The sequence below is a fragment of the Danio aesculapii genome, chromosome 20 (assembly GCF_903798145.1).
Source record: "Danio aesculapii chromosome 20, fDanAes4.1, whole genome shotgun sequence".
NCBI lineage: Eukaryota > Metazoa > Chordata > Actinopteri > Cypriniformes > Danionidae > Danio > Danio aesculapii.
Window position 1 is genome coordinate 3,753,149 of NC_079454.1, and position 22,708 is coordinate 3,775,856.

Sequence of the window (22,708 nt, forward strand, 5' to 3'; positions counted from 1 at the left end):
ACTGGACCCCACTCAAAAGACATCTCATCAATGCCTCCTTTAGTTCTCTCTTGGATAAATGTCCTAACCAGAAACTTGGATCTTTTTTTCATATGATGTGGGAATGTGGAAAAGTATAAATATTTTGGACTGAGGTGTGTACTTTATATTAATAAAATCTGTCAGTTTGCCATAAGACTGCCATATCTTTATGGATTTCTATTATATTTTCACCACAGCTGCCAGTTTTGTGCCCTAATGTTTATCTATTTTCTCTTAGCGTATAACAAGACAACACTGAAAGATTTGTTCAGAATCACCAGCTTCACATATTAAGATCTGCTAACAGTGTTTGCTTTACTTTTTAAAATGTGTGACTGCCTAATAAATGAAGGATGACCATTTTTTGGTTAATTGAAGTTGAAAACACTGAAAAAATGAAACGGCCTGCCCAAAGTCCCGATTTAAACTGAACTGAAAATCTCCAAAGCAAACTAAGCTAACAATAGAGCAGTGTGAGAGACTAGGGGTGTTCTGTGATTTGCGAATGAGCTGCATTTATTTTAAACTATATTCAAAATGAAATGGTCACAAAAGATGTTAACATAAATACGAACACATATGCAACATTTAAACTTCTTTTATTTGGAAAAAATAATAGCTCAGAAAAAACAGCTCCGGATAAACAACCGTCCCCATAAACCAAAAGGCACTTACATGGTTTAAAATCATAAATGAAGGTTTAAAAAAGTAATGTGAAACACTTTAAAAATTCTTAAAAAAACAAAACATCCACCCACAATAAATATGACACAATTGTTTTGGCGGAGTACACATTGTAAACGTAAACAAGAACTCATGGCTTTACAGAACAAAAACACTTATTCCACATATAAACAATAAATCGTAACTCCATAAAATATTTGTCATTTAAAACTATTATTTTATAAGAAATTCCCCAGAATTTTTAAAGAACTTGTTACTTGAAGACTTTCTAGAAACAAATAAACAAAAAGTATTAAATGTTTTTTTGTTTAGCAAATTCCAGTAGGTAAAATGCTCATGTGTCAGAAGAATATCTCTAAAGACTTATCAACTATTAAATTTCTCATGTCATTCGATCATGATCAATGTTAGAACAACAACACTAATCATAAATATCCAAATAAAACACTTTGACCTGAGATAAACTATGTGGTTCAGTGGCCAAATATGTTATATAGTTTAACGTTAAGGTTATCAACTTGTATGGAAATTATTAATATGACCCGTTCGACACTGGTCAAACACCATATGGCACAACATGTTTCAAAGATTATAGAGTCATGCTTTGGCAGTGGTGCTGCTGTAGACCATCTGTTGGTCATCTTCACTGCTTACCACTGGAGGATTGCTGGTGGCCACACGCTGATGCTGATTTTTTCTCCTGTTTTTGAGGAAAAAGTAGCCCAAAACAGCCAGAACCGCCAAGATGGCCACAGCTAAAACCACACCCAGGGCAACAGACGCTGTGTGGGATAAAAAGAGATACACACACTATAAGTACAATGGACCCTTTTCACAAGACAGCGATGATGAGTTTAATGGCTATGTATGATTTTGTTCAATATGTTGATTTTTTTAAACGTTTGTACATTTATAAAAGTTATACTTTGTATTATGTCAGCTTTGCATCAAAATCCGAAATAAATAAATAAATAAATTACTGCTCACGTGAGATGTTTCTAATGTAGCGTCTATATGGGCTGGAGAGTAAATTCAATGTTGTTCTGATTTATATATTTAAAACACTTATTGGTCTGTGCAGGTAACTGAACATTATTGACTACAATATTATACTTCTACTGCCAAGAGCCACAGGTACAGTATTACATTTCGCAACATTGTATGAATCAGACCAGTTTCATCTCAAACCAATTATTCGAAATGTAGCTAAAGAAAAAAACTCATCTGTATCTTGGATGGCCTGAGAATAAGCACACTAAGAAATGCGGGGTTATCCAAACCCAAATTGGGTAAAATATGGACTAAATTTGCTCCTATTAATTGAATTGACTGAATTGATTTAATTGAAAATAACCAGCTATTGGATTAGTCCATGTTACGCACAGAATTGGGTTAAAAAAAAAATTTGTTTGGCATATGTGAATCTAGCAATCGCGCACCAAAACAATCGGTCCCAGATCGCCTGAATGAGGTGGTCTCGGCTCGATTGAAACGAACTCTGGAGCGGATCGATTGTAGTTTGAAGCAATACGATGTAGTTTGAAGCATCCAAAGAATTAACCAACCAGTTATATCACAGTGTATTATGAATATGTACAGTAATAGGCATATACAGTTGAAGTCAGAATTATTAACCCCCCTGTTTATTTTTTTCCTCAATTTCTGTTTATTGGAGAGACGATTTCTTCAACACATTTCTAATCATAATAGTTTTAATAACTCATTTCTAATAACTGATTTATTTTATCTTTGTCATGATGACAGTAAATAATATTTGACTAGATATTTTTCAAGACACTTCTATACAGCTAATTAGGTAATTAGGTAATTAGGCAAGTTATTGTATAACGATGGTTTGTTCTGTAGACTATTGAAAAAAAAATTCTTAAAGGGGCTAATAATTTTGACCTTAAAATGGTTTTTAAAATATTACTCATTACTTTTACTCATCTTTTGGGAAATATTTCATTCATTCATTCATTTTCTTTTCGGCTTAATCCCTTTATTAATCCGGGGTCGCCACAGCGGAACGAACCACCAACTCATCCAGCACGTTTTACGCAGCCACAACCCATCTCTGGCAAACACCCATACACACTCACTCACACTCATACACTACGGACAATTTAGCCTTCCCAATTCACCTGTACCACATGTCTTTGGACTGTGGGGGAAACCAGAGAAAACTGACACGAACGCAGGGAGAACATGCAAACTCCACACAGAAACACCAATTGACCCAGCCGAGGCTCGAACCAACGACCTTCTTGCTGTGAGGCGACAGCACTACCTACTGCGTCGCCCCTGGGAAATATGTAAAAAAGAAAAAAAAATTAAAGGGGAGGGGGCTTATAATTCTTACTTCAACTATATATGGCTATATGAAGAGAGAATTATGAGTAGGGTGGGATGTCATTGCAACCGGTAAATGTGCGTTTCATGTTAAACACAAAATTGACTATTACTGAGAGCTGTTTATCCAATTGACTGAACTGCAGTCTTGGTTTATCTGTTATTTCTCTCCATAATGTAAAGCCTATAATGCAGAATTCTAGCCAACGGCTAAGTATGACAAAGTCTTACCTCTGATTTATATTTGGTGACGATGTCTGTGGGTGTCACCATTCAAAATTAAAGTGCAGCTTTTCACGTATAATTTCTTATTGCTCATCGTCATAAATTAAAATAAGGACGCATGACAGCTAAAATAAAACTGACCAATGTGAGGAGAGTTTACTCGCACATGACTTGTTTAAACTATTTTGGTCCATTTACAAACTTTGCAGTGTGAATGTGAACCGCACCAAGGACAAAAAAAATTAACATTGTAACAATTGGAGAATGGAACAAAACAATCGATTTACCAGTGTGAAAGCACCCTAAATTTACATTTTGGGTGGAGTATTTATTTATATAAATATGTATTAATGGGGGGAAAGTGTTTTATTCACTTCTCAGGGATTTTTTTCCCTTTTTAAATGTTTACTATAGGAAAAAATGATTTTAAAATATGTTTACGTTTTTCTTCAATGTCAGACATAAAGGAAAGTGGATTTTAAAAAAAGAGCAACATACAATTTCCTACATTTTATGGCCACGGCTTAATCCTGTTTAAGTTACCCTGACAAGATTAAGCAGAAAAAAAAGTTATAATATATAATCTGAAGCACAAATTAAAAGAGATGTATGAAAAAAAGCAGACAGATCAAAATTAAGAACTTTAAGATGCCTCCCAGTTACTGGTGTTAATCTGGCACCTAGTGGTAAATTCCTTTTTAACCACTTAATCAGGCCAACACTTTATATCTGGCAGCCTAATTTTCCAGATTTCACTAACTTGGCAAGATGCTGAGGTGTTCAAAAGTGATGAAATCCTCTGATAGCATCTTATTTTAATGGCCAAATAAAGCATTTTCAGATCCATGAAGTTGAAAACACTGAAAAAAATTAAATGGCCTGCCCAAAGTCCCGATTTAAACTGAACTGAAAATCTCCTAAGCAAACTAAGATCACAACAGAGCAGTGTGAGAGACTAGTGGAGCGCTGTTTGTAAATGAGCTGCATTCATTTAAAGTAAGATAATTTAAGACTCAGCAATTTTTACTTTTTACTTAATTTATAGTTTTATATTTAACAGACCTTTTTATTATTATTATTATTATTATCATCCTGTTCATCTGTATAATTTTTTTTTCAGTATTATAATTTCAATCACTGTGTTGTGATTGTTTTTTAGCTATAAACACTTAAATGCATATGCATATCCAGTGTAATTAAGATGTCAAAGTCGAACGAACGAACAAACAAGTTATATGCACTGGGACTTAATTTTAACAGTAAGCTTGCTTAAGCACTTCCAGAGGACTGTCATGCCATTATAAATGCATCGCCTGGTTTTAATATGTAAACAACTAAATGAATGCTTAAGTCTGAATAAAGGTGCTAAAGGGGGCTGAAAAACTCCATAGACCCCGTTACGGACGATGTCAACTTTGATCACTGGATCCAACAAGAACATATTAAAGTGCCTTTGGATATTTTAAGTATATAAAAATGACATTATTTCTGTTCCTTACCTGACTGGCTTTCTCCTAGTTCTTCACCCCCCACGAGCAGTCCTCTAGCAAACACATCCTTGTCTACATGGGCAGAGATCAGAAACACACATCATATGTAAACTTCAACCATCATACTAATAACACGTCTGGTTCGGTATAGCGATCATACCTGTGACACCCGAGCAGTTCTTCATGCATTTGTCTGTTGTCTCAAAGTTGTTCCTATTTCCATCACAGCCCCCATAGGTGAAGGGGTGACACTTTTTGCTTAGAGGGTCATAGTACCAGTGATGAAAATGAGCTCGACATGGGCCTGTAGCAGGTGGGTCAGTGCAATGGGCTATATCATTTAGGAAGAAGAGATTTAACAAGGATTAAAACTGCTAAATACACATTTACACAGTATGTTTGCACAAACTGTGGGTGGCATAACTACAATTATTTTAAAAAATCTGTCTAGAAGCAATAGTAGGAGCATACACAGCAAAATTATGTTTCTCACATGAAGTTTTAGTCCTGTTTCTACACCAAATATCTAAAAAGTCCCATGAAATTTAAATAACGTCATTTTTTGATGTTAGCGTACGTGTGTTAGTTACGGATATCTTTAAGCTAGTGTGCTACAAAACAGTAACAAAATTCACGTTCTGAAGATATAAACACCCAAAGCTTGCAGTTTGTCGCTTCTGCCTAAATGTATCAACATTTATTTCACTTCATCTCATACCTCAGTTTCTCATCAAATCTCTGACCAATCAAGTGCTCTCTAGGATCTGACACGTCCCGCCCCCTTCAAGATGCTTCTCGTTTGCTTTTCATTTGATGCGATTAAGCTCTACCACTCTGATTGGGCAGAGCTGTGAGAAAACAAAATGTTATTGGTTGTTTTTTTAGAGGTATGAGCTACTCTATTTCCCGCCCTCTCTTTATGTTTCAGTTGACGTTGTCAACTTTGATATGACATTTAAATCAAGACAAGCATTTTGTAGAAATTATATATAATATATATATATATAATATATATATATATAATATATATATATATATATATATATATATATATATATATAAATATATATATAAATATATATAAATATATATATATCAAGCAAAGTAACCTGCCAATGAGGTAAGTAAAATAATCTTGCTTTCAGTTTGGAAAAAATAATAATAATTTTGCTTGATTTACAGAAATTCACATGAAATGTTTCAATATTTGAACTAAAAACAAGACAAACTAAGTAAGAAAAACATATTTTGCAATGTAATGATAAAAATAACGAACATTACAGGCATATACGGTAGCCAACCAATAAAGCCCACCCTGCCACAGCTCTTAAAATAGACATGTCCACACAATTAAAATGCTTTGAAATGACCAGTTATAAAATGAATGAAAGCCAACTCATTTCTACATTCTTGAAATTGCTCAAAGAGTCTGCTTTTTGTCTTTTTAAATTTAGGGGAGAGCTGTGCACAAAGTACGTTTTTTGGTTTTGGTCAACTAATGAACAAAGTAATGGGGATAGACAAACCATAATTTTTCAACACAAACCTCTTGTACAAATGCATTTGTTGGACCTATAGTCCCTGTGCACTAATGCCAAAAGCTCCAGGAATACAAATGGTAGCGTTTACCCCATTAGCGAGACTACTTGTAACACTTGCTAAAAATATTTCCCAATTACTTCAGATTTAGTTTGATCTAAAAGCTTTAGTACTTTTCTCAGTACTTTCCTCTTTCTTTGTTCAACACATTTACTTCTATTACAGTACATGAAGACTCTCGATTGAAGACGTTATTTGCAAGATTACCAAACCGGATCAATAAATTAGATTTTTAATATTATTCATAATACAGAAGTAGATCGATATATATATATATTTTTGAATTACTTAAAATTATGAAAAAATGTATTACTATACTAATCTAGTACTTGAGATGATTTAACATTTGACTAACATTCTTTCACAGATTCTTTCATAAATTTAAAATCTAAAACTTTAAACCTGCCAATACAGGGTTTCTGCAGGTTTTACCAAGTCAAATTTAAGACTTTAAGACATTTTAAGACAATTAGAAACAAAATTTCTGACTTTTGCAGGGTAAAACGGTGAGGTTTTTTGTAAGAGTCAGTGAAACATTTTAGGCCCATTAAAATTTTAATTCAGACATTTCTTAGCCACATATTTTTAATAATGTATCAAAACAAGCAAACTCTAGTTATATACACATTTTTTTAGCATAACTTTTCAATTTTATACACATATACTCTTATTTAACCACACACTTACATGCCAATTTGCACATAACAGCTGCACATATAACGTTGTATATAGTAATAAACACCTACATACACTTGTCAATCTGTATATTTGCACTCACTACTTACTTCTATTTTTAAAAATATATATTTATTATCTGTTTTTGTCCTGTCTCTGTTATCCTGTTGCACTGTAGAAGCTCTGTCATGAAAACAAATTCCTCGTATGTGTGAACATACCTGGCAATAAAGCTCTTTCTGATTCTGATTTATAAAAATACAAGTTTTAAAACTATAATAAACGGAATTTATGCAAAACATACATTTCTGCATAAATACATAGAGATCTCTTAAGCAAATGTTATTGTAAGGATTTAAGGAAGATAACTGAATCATATTGGTGAATGGAGTTAATAAATTTGACTTTTGTTAAATGTTCTTTTGGATGGATTGTTGGTTGTTTCGATTGGGCAGCTTTACATGGACAAAGATGAAGACTTGTTTAAAACTATTTAGGATGTACAACACCATATTTCAGTGAATCTAAGACTTTTTAAAGCCTAAAATTTAGATATTGAAACTTTAGAGACCCCGCGGACACCCTGCAATAGTATTTCTACTGTAATTCTCATCCAAATTTTGCTGCATTTTCTTAGTACATGACAGGAAGACATCTGAAGATGGTGTGGTGAAATGTCCGGAAGCATGTCATGGTTAATCTTGATCAACTATCTTAAAATCTGTGTTACCATTTAACCTCAAGCTACTTTATTGCTTCGTCTCCCTTAGCTCAACATGCAAAGCATAAAAAGTCTTCAAAAACATATAGCATACTGTTGTATGGGCTGCTTTATATTGACTTGAATACAATAACAGTCAAGAGAAAAAAAAAAAGTTTAATTCTGTACTGTGAAGGTTGAATAATAAATGTTTAAATATGACATGGGACAGAACATGAATAAATGATTAAGTATTTTGGAGTGAATCATTGTGTAATGTAGTAAATAAGGCTGCCGCTCTGTTATTTCTCAACATTGTGTGAAACTCACCTTTTCTATTCACCTCAATCTTAAGAAGTCGAGTCAGGCTTTCATTCACTAAGAAAATTAGAAAAGCAAATTGAGTACTTTTGAGTATATCCATTGGTGTGTGTGTGTGTGTGTGTGTGTGATTATGGTGTGTAAAGCTTTACATTGCTGACAGTTCTTTTCATCAGAACCATCGCTGCATTCCTGATGTCCATCACACTCAAACTCTTTCTTCACACAGCATCCGTTTGAGCATTTGAATGAGTCTTCCCCACACGATGACGAACAATCTGCATCACACGAAGACAAAAACACTGTTGAGTACCAAATATCACCAACGGTTAGCAGAATTTGTCAGAGAGGATTTCAGAAGCAAATTTACCTTCCACAGGCACCTTTCTCGTTACTCCACCAGCTCTTGCTAAAGACAGACAACATTTAGAAGAAGAAAAAAATATTACTATATATTAAAATATAATAATAGTGCATTTATCAAGGACTTGAAGAACTCAAAGAAACACACATGGACCTGTATCAATGATCAGATTAACATGAATCAGTAGTTTTCAACAATACAACTGATTGCTTCTTATCTGACCATTTAAAAGTGCCTCTGTTTTTATTTATATATATATATATATATATATATATATATATATATATATATATATATATATATATATATATATATATATATATATATATATATATATATATATATATATATATATATATACACATACATACATACATATATATATATATATACATACATACATACATATATATATATATATATATACATACATACATACATACATACATATATATATATATATATATATACACATACATACATACATACATACATACATACATACATACATACATACATACATACATACATACATACATACATACATACATACATATTTTTAAAAAGCTTTAATGCAAAGCATGTTTACACACATAAACACACACAAGCAGTACAGACAGTGCAAATCCACATTAAGATAACCCACTCACTCACTCACTCTCTGGGCTTAGTCCCTGATTTAACAGAGGTCGCCACTGCAGAATGAACATGCCAATTACTCTATCATGTGTATTATGCGGTTGATGCTCATCCAGCCGCTACCCAGTGCTGAGAAACACACACATTGTCGCATTCACACACACACACACACACACTTTACTTTTACCCAACTGACCTACAGTATAGTGCATGTGTTTGGACTGTGGCGGAAACGGGAGCACCAGGAGAAAACTCGGGTGAACATGGGGAGAACATACATTAAAACAACCAATAATAACAAAATAAAATGCAACATAATAATTAATACCATTTATTTTAAAAGGCAAAATTATGAGCGTGCCTTACACATCTGATAAAACTCACTTTTTGTCGTCATAACATGGTTCCATTTCATAATGTTGATGAAATGTGCAGATGGCTCAACTATCATATGATGAGAGTTGTACTGTTTGTATTCACATTTTACTTTAATGTTTGGTATGGCCACCTTTTGCAAATATCTCTGGAACAGCATCAATGTATTTCCTGAGAACTTCAACACTTAGTTATGCCGTACCTTCTGCAACTGAAGCCAGAGGATTTCCTTTGAATTCTGTCAAGGAATGTGATTGTGACACTGATAGTGAAATAGGCCTAGCTTGTTTTCGTGACCCAAATCTCCATTTGATGGCCCTATTCCAGGGGTGGGCAAACTCGGTCCTGGAGGGCCGGTGTCCTGCATAGTTTAGCTTCAACTCTAATCAAACACACCTGAACATGCTAATCAGTGTCTCCAAGATCACTGATTATCTATAAGCAGGTGTATTTGATCAGAGTTGGAGCTAAACTGTGCAGGACACCGGCCCTCCAGGACCGAGTTTGCCCACCCCTGCCCTATTCTATGGTTTATATTGCATAAATTAGTAGCTAATTCTTTCATCGGATGGGTATTGTTTGGCCAATTCAACTAAAACAATTGAAAACCTTTTAAATATGCTAATTCATTTGAATTCAGGTTTATTTGCATAGCACTTCTCACAATAATTATTGTTTCAAAGCAGCTTTCAAAGAATAAAAAGGCGCATTATTGCACTGTAATCAAAATCAGAAAAGTTAAGGTTATTAGTTACCATAACTTTATTAGTTACTAATAACTTTAACTGTTATAAGTAAGAAACTTAGTTAACTGGTTAAAGTTATTCTATAAACATAGTTAACCTGCAGTTATATAGCATATGGGGTATGTCCATGAGTATATGTTTATTAAAGTGTATTTGTGTATTAAAGTGTATGCGTTGCCCTCGAAGTCTTCAATGGTTGGCATCATCTCTTCAAAGCTCTTGGATCTCATCAAGTGTGCTAATTATTTTGCCCACCACTGTACACCAGTAAATGGACAGAATTATGTACAGATATTCTAATATAGATTTACTGTTGGAGAGTTTTTTAATAGACGTACAATCCTGAGGAAAAGGCTGTTCTGGTGCCAAATGCTCTCTAATGCTGACCCGAGGGCAGTCTTGGCCCCTTTTTCTCATTCTGAAAGTACTGTATAAGTCATGGAGTTAAGTTTGGGTAGGGGGGTACTGTTTAGTGGTTGAACATCTTCAAGAAGCAAAGAAAATACAACCATTGCTGGGCTTTTTTTCATGCATTCATTTCTTTAAAGGTCTCATTTATAATAGGTTATAAAGAATTTCAACAAAGTGAACACACGCCAGAAAGCCATATACAAATATTGAGATGCAGTACACTACCTGACAAAAAATGTTTTATCATCGACCTCAGTTGTAAGAGCAACAAATAATAACTTGACTTCTAGTTAATCATTTGGAAAAGTGGCAGAAGGTAGATTTTTCTGATGAATCATAAGTTAAACTCCATCTCAATAAATCACAAATACTGCAGAAGTCGAGTCAAGTTTGGTGAAGGAAAAAAAATCATGGTTTGGGGTTACATTCCGTATGGGGGTGTGCGAGAGATCTGCAGAGTGGATGGCAACATCAACAGCCTGAGGTATCAAGATATTTGTGCTGCCCATTATATAACAAACCACAGAAGAGGGCAAATTTTTCAGCAGGAAAGCGCTGCTCCTCATACTTCAGCCTCCACATCAAAGCTCCTGAAAGCAGAAAAGGTCAAGCTGCTCCAGGAATGGCCAGCCCAGTCACCAGACATGAACTTTATTGAGCATGTCTGATGCAAGATGGAGGAGGCGTTAAAGATGAGTCCAAATAATCTTGATGAACTCTGGGAGTCCTGCAAGTACTCGTTCTTTGCCATTTCAGATGGCTTTATTTGAGTCTGTGCAGATATGTATAGATGCATGGCCATTTTTGTAATTAAGTGATCTGTTAAAACTAAATTCACATGACTTTATGCATTTCTTTGTTTACGTGCATTTTCAGTATTTCAATTGGGCATGTTGTCGATTTCATTAAGCATTTTTACATGCAATATTCCAAAGCGTGCTTAAACACAGGTGTATGGAAACATAGCTAGTGATGGAGAATTTCCCTTCCTGCAGCTCATTTCTCAGAAGGCTGGTGATCCACTAGCACATTGTCTTGGGCACAGAGACACAAGTCACAGGGCACAGAGACACAAGTTTCTCAAATAATTTCATCACCACTGACATAAGAGCAACAGGTAATATGAGTTAGGTTTTTGTGAAATGCATTTGAAGCGAGAAGGTGCTCGCTTGCAGAGTCATTTGGGTGAAGCTCATCTCCAATGAGGGGGAGCTTGAGCTGAAGATCGAGGGCTGGAGGTAGGTTACAGGCAGCCTCTGCGATCGAACATTACACCAATCTTTGCAATCCGGGGGTGTTAAAGAGTGTCCCAAATAGCTGAGGACTGGGGGGAGGGGGGTCAAGGGGTTAAATACCGGGATTTTTCCGGGAGACAGAACAAAACGGGAGATGGGTCTGAAATATGGGAGACTCCCAGGAAAAACAGGAGTGTTGGCAGTAGTGACATCACTTGTAGAAGAACTGCAACAAAGAGGAGCTAAGACTCAAGCTCCCCTTTGCTGGAGCTCAGCTCTGCCCATGTGGCTCTGCATTGAGTAGCATTTAAAGCAGGGGAAGTGTTCACACTTTTTAAAAAAGTTTTTTTAAAGCGTACACAACAGCAGATGAGCAAAGACAGACAGCTTTGACACATGCACCATACTGCTTAGTGGACTTCAACTATCCTGTCAAACCAATATGTTATATACCTGCTGTCCATGTGCCCACACTGATGGTTTAAAATGCATGTCACATGATTCGGATCACAAATATCTTTTATAGATTTATATACAACATTTAAACGGTAATTATGCTAACTAAAGCAATAACAAATTCCTAGTCCATCACTGCCCTGTGCCTGAGCTGACACCAGATATCACGATCTGCATTTGCGGTAAAGAACCCTCAAATTACTCGTATAACTCCCTATTGTTGAGGGGTGTTGGAGGGCTGCTGGTCTGGCTGTGGAAAGAGAGCTTGATTTAGGTCTCACCGTTCAAACTTCAAGGCTATTGGCCCAGCCCAAACAATTGATATTTTTCACGAGACGTCACACCATCAGCAGAATGTTCCCCTAGAGGTGAAAACATCACCATCTCCCACTGCCTGCCAAGTCACGGGTTATTTCTCATTTTTTAGACAAAAACATTGATAATAGTTGTGCAATAAGGTATTGCATTACTAACCAATGAGGGGACATGCTTGGGCTGTGCTTCTACAGAATTCCTTCATAGAAATATCAGCCAGAAAGGAGAAATTGATGGATTTGTGCCGAATGGTAGCATCACTGACGCCCCAACAATCTATGGTACCTATAACTGTCAATAAAGTTTTTATGCCTGCCAAGTCTCCGCAAAGCTCACGTAATCGAAATCTATCAGTTTTAAACCTTGGCATGTACTGCCGCATGTGACTTTAGAGGTACTTCTTTAAACACTACTGGCACAGTATAATGATACTTGAATTACCTTCAGATGGTTGTTTGATGAGGATAATTAGTTTGCATGGTGGACGAGGATGTTTTTATTTTATATGTTACTGGATTGTGTATAGGTTGTAGCTGGAAGGCCACTTGCTGCGTGGGACGTATAATGGATAGGTTGATGGTTCGTTCCGCTGTGGCGATCCCTGATTGATAGAGGGACTAAGCCGAAAAGAAAAATTCATGAATGAAGGAATGTATTTGTGAATTATTTTGTTCCCGTTTTAAAATGTATGAGGTACTGTCTGTTTTATGCATCATCGGTATTTTGAAGCCATACTTTGTTAATTTAACAGCGAGGACCACAATGGAAACAAGCCCAGGGCTTTATTGTGTTTTTATCCTCGACAGTTTTTATTTCAAAATGTATGGGATACTTGTACAGCTTGTCTAAAATCTGTCAAATAAAATTCAATTCAATTCAATACCTGTTGCGTTTTCACAGGCATTCTGACATTCCGTTTCAGAGAGGTAGTTGTTGCTATTCTCCATACATCCTCCAAAGATGAACTGCTCACACTGTCTGGATGCAGCGTTGTAATTCCAACGAATGAAAGAAGCTCGGCATGGTCCTGTCTTTTTAGGGGTTAAACAGTGACCTGGTGAGACAAATCAATTAATTCATATGTTAAATCAATTCTGATGAGTCACAGGTCTTAGATTGAAATAAGAAAAAAATCCTTCATAGACATAATTCAACACTTTCTGATGACTTTAAAACAGAAATGGAACAATATAGAGTGATATACAAGAACAGACAAGAACTGACGGAAAGGTTTGAGTAGCTGTCATCAAATGTTGATCAGACTTTTAAAATATGCTGAAGCCACATAAAACAAATTTCACTTGTTTTATTAAGTTAAAAAAAACTAAAAATCAGAAAGTAACTGCTTTCCTCAACAAGCTATGCCATCTGTACTACAGGCATTTCTAGTTGATCATTTGGAAAAGTGGCAGAAGGTAGATTTTTCAGATGAATCATCTGTTGAACTGCATCCCAATCATCACAAATACTGCAGAAGACCTACTGGAACCCACATAGATCCAAGATTCTCACAAAAATGAGTCAAGTTTGGTGAAGGAGAAATCATGGTTTGGGGTTGCATTCAGTATGGGGGCGTGTGAGAGATCTGCAGAGTAGATGATCAACCTCAACAGCCTGAGGTATCAAGACATTTGTGCTGCCCATTACATTACAAACCACAGGAGAGGGCAAATTCTCCAGCAGGATAGCGCTCCTTCTCATACTTCAGCCTCCACATCGAAGCCCCTGAAAGCAAAGAAGGTCAAGATGCTCCAGAAATGGCCAGCCCAGTCACCAGACATGAACATTATTGAGCATGTCTGATGTAAGGAGAAGGCAATGAAGATGAATCCAAAGAATCTCGATAAACTCTGGGAGTCCTGCAAGAACTTTTTCTTTGCCATTCCAGATGACTTTATAAATAAGTTACTTGAGTCATTGCAGAGATGTGTGGATCCTCCAAGCTCATGGGAGTCATGCACAATATTCATTATTTTTCCACTGCACCATGACTTTATATTCTATACTGGACATTATTAGACAAGACTTTTGTCTAAGCAAAGTCGGACCTTACTGTCTTAATTAAATCATTAAAAATCATGGCATGATCAAATTATATTTTGGTAAAATAAGCGCAATCTAGAGGCCTTTGCCTTTCATATAAGCCACTTCTGATACCAAATGATCAACTAGAAGTCAAGTTATTATGTTGTTCCTAAGATCAAAGTATCAAACATAATACAAACAAACAAAATATAAAATTACCCTGTTTTTTATAACTATGGCACACAATATTAACCCTGTTAAAGGAGCCCTTGCACAGTCAGATAATTCTACTCTTTGCATATTCCTCGATTGAAATGCAAATACAAAACAAAACTAAATTCTGTGTGCTTCCAAACTATCAACTGAACATAAAAATGGCATGCTCTCTAAAAAAGATAGTTCTTTAAAAAGGGCATTTGCTCATAATAATAGTTCTGTTTAGATTCATATTATCCTGAAGAACCCTTTTAATGCCAAAATGGTTCTTTATGTGAGTTTAGTTGTTCCTAATTTCCCAACTTTTTGATTTCCAAATCTGTAACTGAGAAAGCATCTGCACCTCATTACTGGTTTTCAGGAGCGCTTTCTCTCTCTCTCAACACGAGAATTCATTCTCTCTTAAAATGTCTATATATTTTAACTTTCAAAATGTAACTTGTTTCCTACCAGTCTGTCTGTTTTTGTGTGACTAGCTCTGTTCAGTTAAAAATCCCTCTTCTTCACTGGGTAAGTAAGAGATGTTTTCTTTCCCCTTAAATATTACTTTGGTTTATGAATAAAATGTCCCCAAAAATATTAAATGTACCATAACTTTTTTTGTTCTTTTTTTTTAACATTTTTGCTAATTTTGGTCAACAAACGTGTGTATTTCAGATGCTGCAAAATATATTTTCTACAAAGAGAAAATACAACTCAATCTGACTGATATACACTCAAAAAAATTTACATAAAAGGAATCATATTGTGGACACTGAAGAACTTGGTCGTACGTACATCCTGTTTCTGTTCTTTTGTTTTACTTCTTGTTGTATTAATTTATATCACTTTTCATTTATTAATGAAACTGTTAACTGTTGGGATGTATAACAGCTTTTTTTATTAAATTATTCAAACATTAAGAGAGCCAGTAAGGAGGAAGACCAGCCAAAAAAAGAGATAAAATTAATCCTAATAATTCTAAAATTAATAAGATAAATCATCATTACTAATATTGATACAGCTATTTATGATAGAATAAAATATTATATATAATATAAATAATAATATCATAAAAAATAATACTTTTCAAAGCATGGTTTTTCATGGAACCTTATGAACCACATTCTATTTACCACCAAACAAGGTTCTGCTATTGTTATAAGCTAAAGAACCCTAAATTGGTACTTTTTCCCGAACTACTTCTCCTAACAGTGTGGTTAGTTAACTGATTCTGTACATACTGTATTGCAGTTGTGCTCCCTGCCACTATTGTGAGCCATTAGGTCTTAACGTACAGTTGAGAAAATGACCCTGTTCTAAAAGGTTGCAGTAATGTGGACTTTAAAATGGAAGCAGGATGTACATGTTGATTATGTCTACACAACTACAGCATGTGCCGTTCATCGTTAAGGTTTCAGAGCAATCAAAGTGTCATTACATTATGAAAGTGACCAAACAAACACTCAGGACACCCAAGCAACCTGGAAGCAACTACCTAGCAAAGGCTGTGTAATCACGCAGAACGCCAAACTTATTCAGAAAAATTCCTTCATTCAATCATTCATTATAGCTTTAAGCATATCCCTTTATAATTTGTATGTATACCACGCTTGATTAAAAAATATATATTCACCCCATGTAAAATATTGTGAATCACTCAGGTTTTATGGTCATGAACCAGACATGAATGCATCATATAAACAGGGTGATTAGAAAGGGAGTAAAAAGCAATTTTTTGATAATTCAGCAGTTACTAAACCATACTTATTTTATTGCAATTAAAGGACTAGTTCACACAAAAATGAAAATGTACACTTTATTTACTTGTTTGAGATTCTTACTTCTGTTAAACACAAAAGAAGATATTCTGAAGAATGCTGAAAACCTGTAACCATCGACTTCCAAAGAAGGAAAAACAAATTGAAGTCAATGGTTACAGGATTTCAGCTTTCCTCAAAATACCTTCCTTTGTGCTTACAGAAAAAAAGGGATCTCAAACAGGTCTGAAACAAGTAAAGGTTGACAATTTTCATTTTTGGGTGAACTATCCCTTTCACTATACAATACTTTGCCCCTCTACTTCACATTTTTGCACATCTAGCTCTTCTGTCATTCTTTTCACCTTTCTAAACAGTCATTAGCAATATTTACCCAAGTTTGAGATTAAAGAATGTTGAGAAAGACCTGAATACAAGTCCTTGATGGGGGTGTGTTATGTGCAACTGTGACTCGAAGCCTGCAACATGTCCAACCGGTTCTGCCCAACTGCGGAAGGGAAGGTCTCTCACCAAATAAAAACAAAGACAAACTTATCTACAGCCATGTGCGAGTCTAAACATTTCTTCTGCCTGCTTCTAATTTCTTTGATTTAAGATTTATACCAGATAATTTTATCTACTGATAAATCACACGATCAGTCAACAGTTTTCATATTTTCTCTTTGTGCTAGATTTTTAAATACACAAAGCTCATCGTTTATATCCAAGCTGAATTTGGCGAGCCATTTTTTACTTTGGTATTCCTAAACATTTACAAAGCTCAAAGGAAGAAGAACATTCATTCATTTATTCAATTCCCTAAAAATGAGTACAAGTCAAGAAGGGAGTGGTATGAAAAAAGCATCATCAAAAAAAAATAATACTCACGCTCAGATTGCTCAGAAGTGAGAACCAAGACAATGACTTGAGCTGAATCAGAATGATGTGCTGAATCAGTCACAGTTAGTTTGAACTCGTACACCCCAGGAACCAGGTTGGACACCCTTATCTGATCCGGAAAGTTGGTTTTCTGTGAAGAAGTTGTTGGAAAATAACTGAGATGTGGATATAATTTCTATTATGCAATTAAAAAACAAATGTTCTGCACTAATAAATCATAAATGACAAAAAAAATAAATAAAAAAATCTGGGTCTTCAAGCCAAATCAGCATAGAACACATTGTTTAACTGAGTTTTCGTTACCTTTTCACACCACTGAATTCATTTATGTATTGAGATATTTATCAACATCATTTATTCAGCCCTAAACTTTCATTTTTCTATGGAACACAAAAGAATATTTTGAAGAATGTTGATAACTAAATGTTCCGGTTCTACTGATTTCCACAAGGAACTTTTATATACAGTTGATATATTATATCAGACATTACCTCCCGATCAGGACTCCAATAAATATATATATATATATATATATATATATATATATATATATATATATATATATACAGTTGAAGTCAGAATTATTAGCCCCCTTGTTTATTTTTTCCTCAATATCTGTTTAATGGAGAGACGATTCCTTCAACACATTTCTAAACACAATAGTTTTAATAACTCATCTCTAATAACTGATTTATTTTCTCTTTGCCATGATGACAGTAAATAATATTTGGCTAGATATTTTTCAAGACACTTCTATACAGCTTAAAGTGACATTTAAAGGCTTAACTAGGTTAGGTTAACTAGGCAGGATAGGGTGATTAGGCAAGTACTAATGGTTTGCTCTGTAGACAATCGAAAAATATGTATAGCTTAAAGGGGCTAATAATTTTGACCTTAAAATGTTTTTTTTTTTTTAATTTAAACTGCTTTTATTCTAGCCGATATAAAACAAAAAGAGACTTTCTCCAGAAGAAAAAATATTATCAGACATACTATGAAAATTTCCTTTCTCTGGTAAACACAATTTGGGAAATATTTAAAAAAGAAAAAAATTAAAAGGGGCTAATAATTCTGACTTTACCTGTAAATATAATTTTGATGTTCTACAAAAGTACACAAGCCTCACATCAACATCAATAAAACCTCATATTATTATTAATTGTATTATTATTAATACCTGTTCAAATATAATATTATACCTCCATATGGACGGATTTATTTCCACGGATGAGGCTCCACTCGTAGTTTATGATCTCCTTGTCATCCGAACTCTCATTGCCATTCAGCAGTACATCTTCCTTTGGCTGTACCACCACATCTCGGCCAGCATTGGCAATGGGAGGGCTGTCCTTCCCCTCTTAAGAAAAATAGCAACAGCCATATTACTGGCATTTAAATTCAAGCCCATATGTTCCTTCAATACTGTAAAGAACATCAACAATTAATCCAGTGATGACCCCCAACTGTGTATTGGGGTAAAGTTGGTTTTGCATTTAGACTTAATTCTAAATAGGGAACCATATTATCAGACAATGACTATCAAAGTACAACATTGTTCACAGTCAATTAAATAGTGCTTATTTTGTTTTGAAGTCATACTTGCATGCGATTTCAGACTGAATATTCAAAGCAGTGAGGTAAACATTATAGTGAGCAATGTCTAAAAAATGAACGAATGTGCTGAATATGAAGCCAACTGTGATTTGGTGTGTGAATGCTGACAATACCCAGCCCAAATAAAATCTACTGAATATTGTTTTTAGAAGTCCTAGTGTTTAGTATATTAAATCATTGATAAGACTTTAGTTTAAGTACCAACTACTACTCGCCATTAACTAGTGGCTCATTATCCGCTCAATAATATTAAAATATTGGCCGTTTATTTGTACTTCTAAATGATCTTATTCTAAACCCTACCCAACATTACCCCAACTACTCAGCAAATTAGTAGTTTATTGAGGCAAAAGTCATAGTCAAAAGTTTATTAATAGTGAGAATTGTACACACAAAAGTGGGATCAACTTATTGTTAATATTTTTACTTTTGTAGCATTAACCACATCATGTTGATGCTGGAGCACAGGACAAAACATCAGACTTCAAATGAATCACAATATAAGAAAGAGCAAGTTAAAACATTTTATAGTCATTTTAAGTTTTTATACTTTGCCATAATCCTTCATGATTTTACACAAAAATATCAGTTACACTGAATGATGATGGAAAAATGTCTTTCTCGTTTGTTTGTTGCTTGAAGAGTTTACTTGCATTTAATGTGTGCGTATATCTGAATATGTACGTAATAATTCTTTTTTTTGCCTATTTTTTTTATTATGCAAAGAGATGGATAGAAAACACATGCATTTAAAAAATAAATAGGCCTATATACTGATAAGCCATAGTGAATGAGTGACTATATTAAACCAGCTGAATCAAATTAGCATACACTCAAAATATGATTTGTACTGCTTGTTCAAACTACTTTATTAAAATAAGCTGAATCATCAACTTGTTAGTTTTTTTGTGACAACTTGATTGTTTTATGTTTAATCCACTTAAATTTGTGCAAATATTAAAGTTAACTTTATGATTTGTGTTGGCACTACATGAATCAATGAAGGAATTGTGTAAAACCCAGCTTTTTTTCACAGTGTAGGTGAAGCAGTGCGTTATTAAAAATAATGAGCATAATGAACAAAATAATAATGATTATAAACAAAGCTTACCACTTTTGCGGCCGCTAAGGTACTTTTCATAGACTGAATTCAGTATGTAGTTTGTGAATCCTTGCTTTGGAATAAATTTACAGGCAAATTTGTGCTTATACAAGCAGTTGAAAAGAAAGCAGTTGTTGTCCGATGCCTGGTTTTCAACGAGAGCCAAATTGCATCTGGGGTCTTTGCAGCACGCAGCCATGCACGCTTCCCCATGAGCGACGCTCGGGTTCGCCAGGAACACAGCCCCAGCCTCGATCGACTCTTCCGTGTGGAGAACAAAGTTTTCGCGACCGGGGTGGAAAGTTTTTACGCACTGTTGGTTTTGTTCACTGCTCTGTGTTTCTCCCCTATAAACACCGCAAATAAAAATCAACAACGCCGAAAGTAAACGAACCCACGAACTCATTTTTGATTGATATGAAAAATAAAATAATCCTGACGTGAGATATACTTGCGCACAGTCCTCCAATATAAGCCGATTCCCTTGAACTGTGGTGTCAACCGAACTAACTGATACGTTTTGAGTCAATCCCTTATCATTGTTCTGTCAAATGTACAGGTTCTCTATCAAAAGATGTCGTGAGAACACTTCCATCCAATTTCTACCTGCTCCAGCACTCAGGTGAGTTGTTTCTAGGAAATGAAGCAAATGACGTAAGTAGTCTTCGGTTGCGTCTCAATCCTATGTAATATGCCCTATGTAGACCACATTTTTGGCCAGCATATATTCACACGTCATTTACGTTTTGGTTGATTCTTTTCTTTGATAGATTATGTTATGCTTCTCCCTGTAAAAATAATGATACCATAATCCGTTCATTATTTCAGCCAAATATTATTATTTTACCAGGTGTGACTGCTTGGAATAATGCGACGGATAACATTTATTTTAAAGAGGTATGTAGGTAACTTACTCATCGTTATTTTCTAACAAATAAAGAAAAGATTTCTTTCAAAATAATTCATACATTTTATTCTGCCCGTCATTATGTGAAAAATATATATATTTAAGTGATATTACCTCCAATTGTTCTTTTGTAATCATCTTTTTTGGAAGTGTCCATTTACAAAAACATTTTGGCCAAACATCTTGGGTTTATTAGAAGTAAAATTTACAATGATACTTTGTATTGGAAGGACGTATATTGGGCTTTGTTGAGTATAAACACCCTAAAAGATTGGAAATAATTTGAACAGCACCTTCCATTGATCTAATTGTCTAAAACAAAAGCGCTAAAAACTATGTTTGCAGCTCTTTTCTTATATTCAATGACTTGTAAATTGTGCTTATTTGTTTCATCTTTTTCTTTGCATTTGTATGGCTTTTCATGGTTAAGGATAATAATTTTCCTATTTGATATTCTATACTTAAATATTGTATACACCTTTTGGGCAAAAAAGTTAAACATTCTAGATTTTAAATTTGACAGAAATAGAAAATGACTAATATCAAATTCTTCCATACTTACCATGCAGAAACACTATTAAGTAACTGAATAAAATGACGTTTCCTTAACTCTTGTATGGTGTTCGGGTCTGTGAGACCCATTTTCAGTTTTTTTCAAAAGAAGAATTAAACAATGAATTATTTTTTCAACCTGAAATTCATTGGCTTTGGCTTATTTTGGCTTATAGAATATAAATCCGAACAAATTTTCAATGACCGCATAATGTACCTCCCCCCACACATTTACATTACATACAAGGTGTTCGAGTCCACTGGACCCAGGTCTAATAAAAGTCTTGAAAGTGTAGGTCCAGTGTTCCTACACTCTGTATTCCTCCTTTCTGGTGCTGCTGTTTTCTTCCCCTTCCCCTAATGCTCCCGCACAATGTTGCAACATTGTTGAAAATTCAACTAGCAACACTGTCTGCTCTTACATTCCCACACATTTTACCCTCTCTCTTGTGGGAACCAAGCTTTGTTTTCTCATACCCGGTTCCATCTGCGAATTACGGGCATAATACTATGAATAAGACTTTGCCAGTGTGGTTCCTTATTACAACTGATCAAGATGGCCAAAAGATTTTCTGCTGCGAGGGCCTTGCAACTGATTGTGGAAGAGAGAGGAGCTTCTGATGATGATGTCCATGACCATGGTGGGAACAATACGAATAAACAAATCTGTGGGTTTAATTTTTTCATAACATTAATAAAAAAAAAAATAGAAGCACATTAATTCATCAATATGATCTAACTAAGGAAAAGAGGAAAAATTAACCATGTTTGCTGTTCATATTGCTTGTAATTGGGATGAAGTAAACATTTGTTGAGTAATTTAACATAAAATTGTTTGACAGTGTTAATTTGGAAAGCCAAAACTCTAGCGGGTCCACCAGACCCATGAACACTGGCTGAGTAACAAAACTACGAACACCACACAAGGGTTAAAAGTTATATTTTCAAACCCAGACCAATGATAAAGCAGCCCCAGACTTGGAAAGCCAAATACATGCAGTTAAAACCTGAAGCAGAGGTTGGACTTCGAAGATTAACGGTTAGT

At 34.8% G+C, this 22,708-nt stretch overlaps 1 protein-coding gene across 1 annotated transcript; it reads right to left on the minus strand.

The window, feature by feature from the left end:
• Nucleotides 1-604: 604 nt before the first annotated feature.
• On the minus strand, nucleotides 605-20,840 carry spint1b (serine peptidase inhibitor, Kunitz type 1 b). Its single transcript, XM_056481594.1, has 10 exons — nucleotides 20,214-20,840; nucleotides 18,688-18,845; nucleotides 17,477-17,618; nucleotides 13,492-13,662; nucleotides 8,438-8,476; nucleotides 8,220-8,345; nucleotides 8,077-8,124; nucleotides 4,933-5,103; nucleotides 4,782-4,844; nucleotides 605-1,487 (listed from the first exon to the last, which is right to left on the minus strand). Exons 1-10 carry the CDS (start codon nucleotides 20,608-20,610, stop codon nucleotides 1,303-1,305), a joined length of 1,500 nt encoding a protein of 499 aa, XP_056337569.1. The 5' UTR covers nucleotides 20,611-20,840; the 3' UTR covers nucleotides 605-1,302.
• Between the last annotated feature and the right edge of the window lie 1,868 nt (nucleotides 20,841-22,708).

What these genes read in the sequence shown, in the direction of transcription:
- spint1b (XM_056481594.1), bottom strand. Translation starts at nt 20,610, where the DNA reads ATGAGTTCGTGGGTTCGTTTACTTTCGGCGTTGTTGATTTTTATTTGC. An exon ending in TGCCTGTGAAAACGCAACAG is followed by an intron (nt 8,477 to 13,491) that starts GTATTGAATTGA and finishes GTCTGTCTTTAG; the next exon opens with CAAGAGCTGGTGGAGTAACG. An exon ending in GAACTGCTCGGGTGTCACAG is followed by an intron (nt 4,845 to 4,932) that starts GTATGATCGCTA and finishes CTGCCCATGTAG; the next exon opens with ACAAGGATGTGTTTGCTAGA.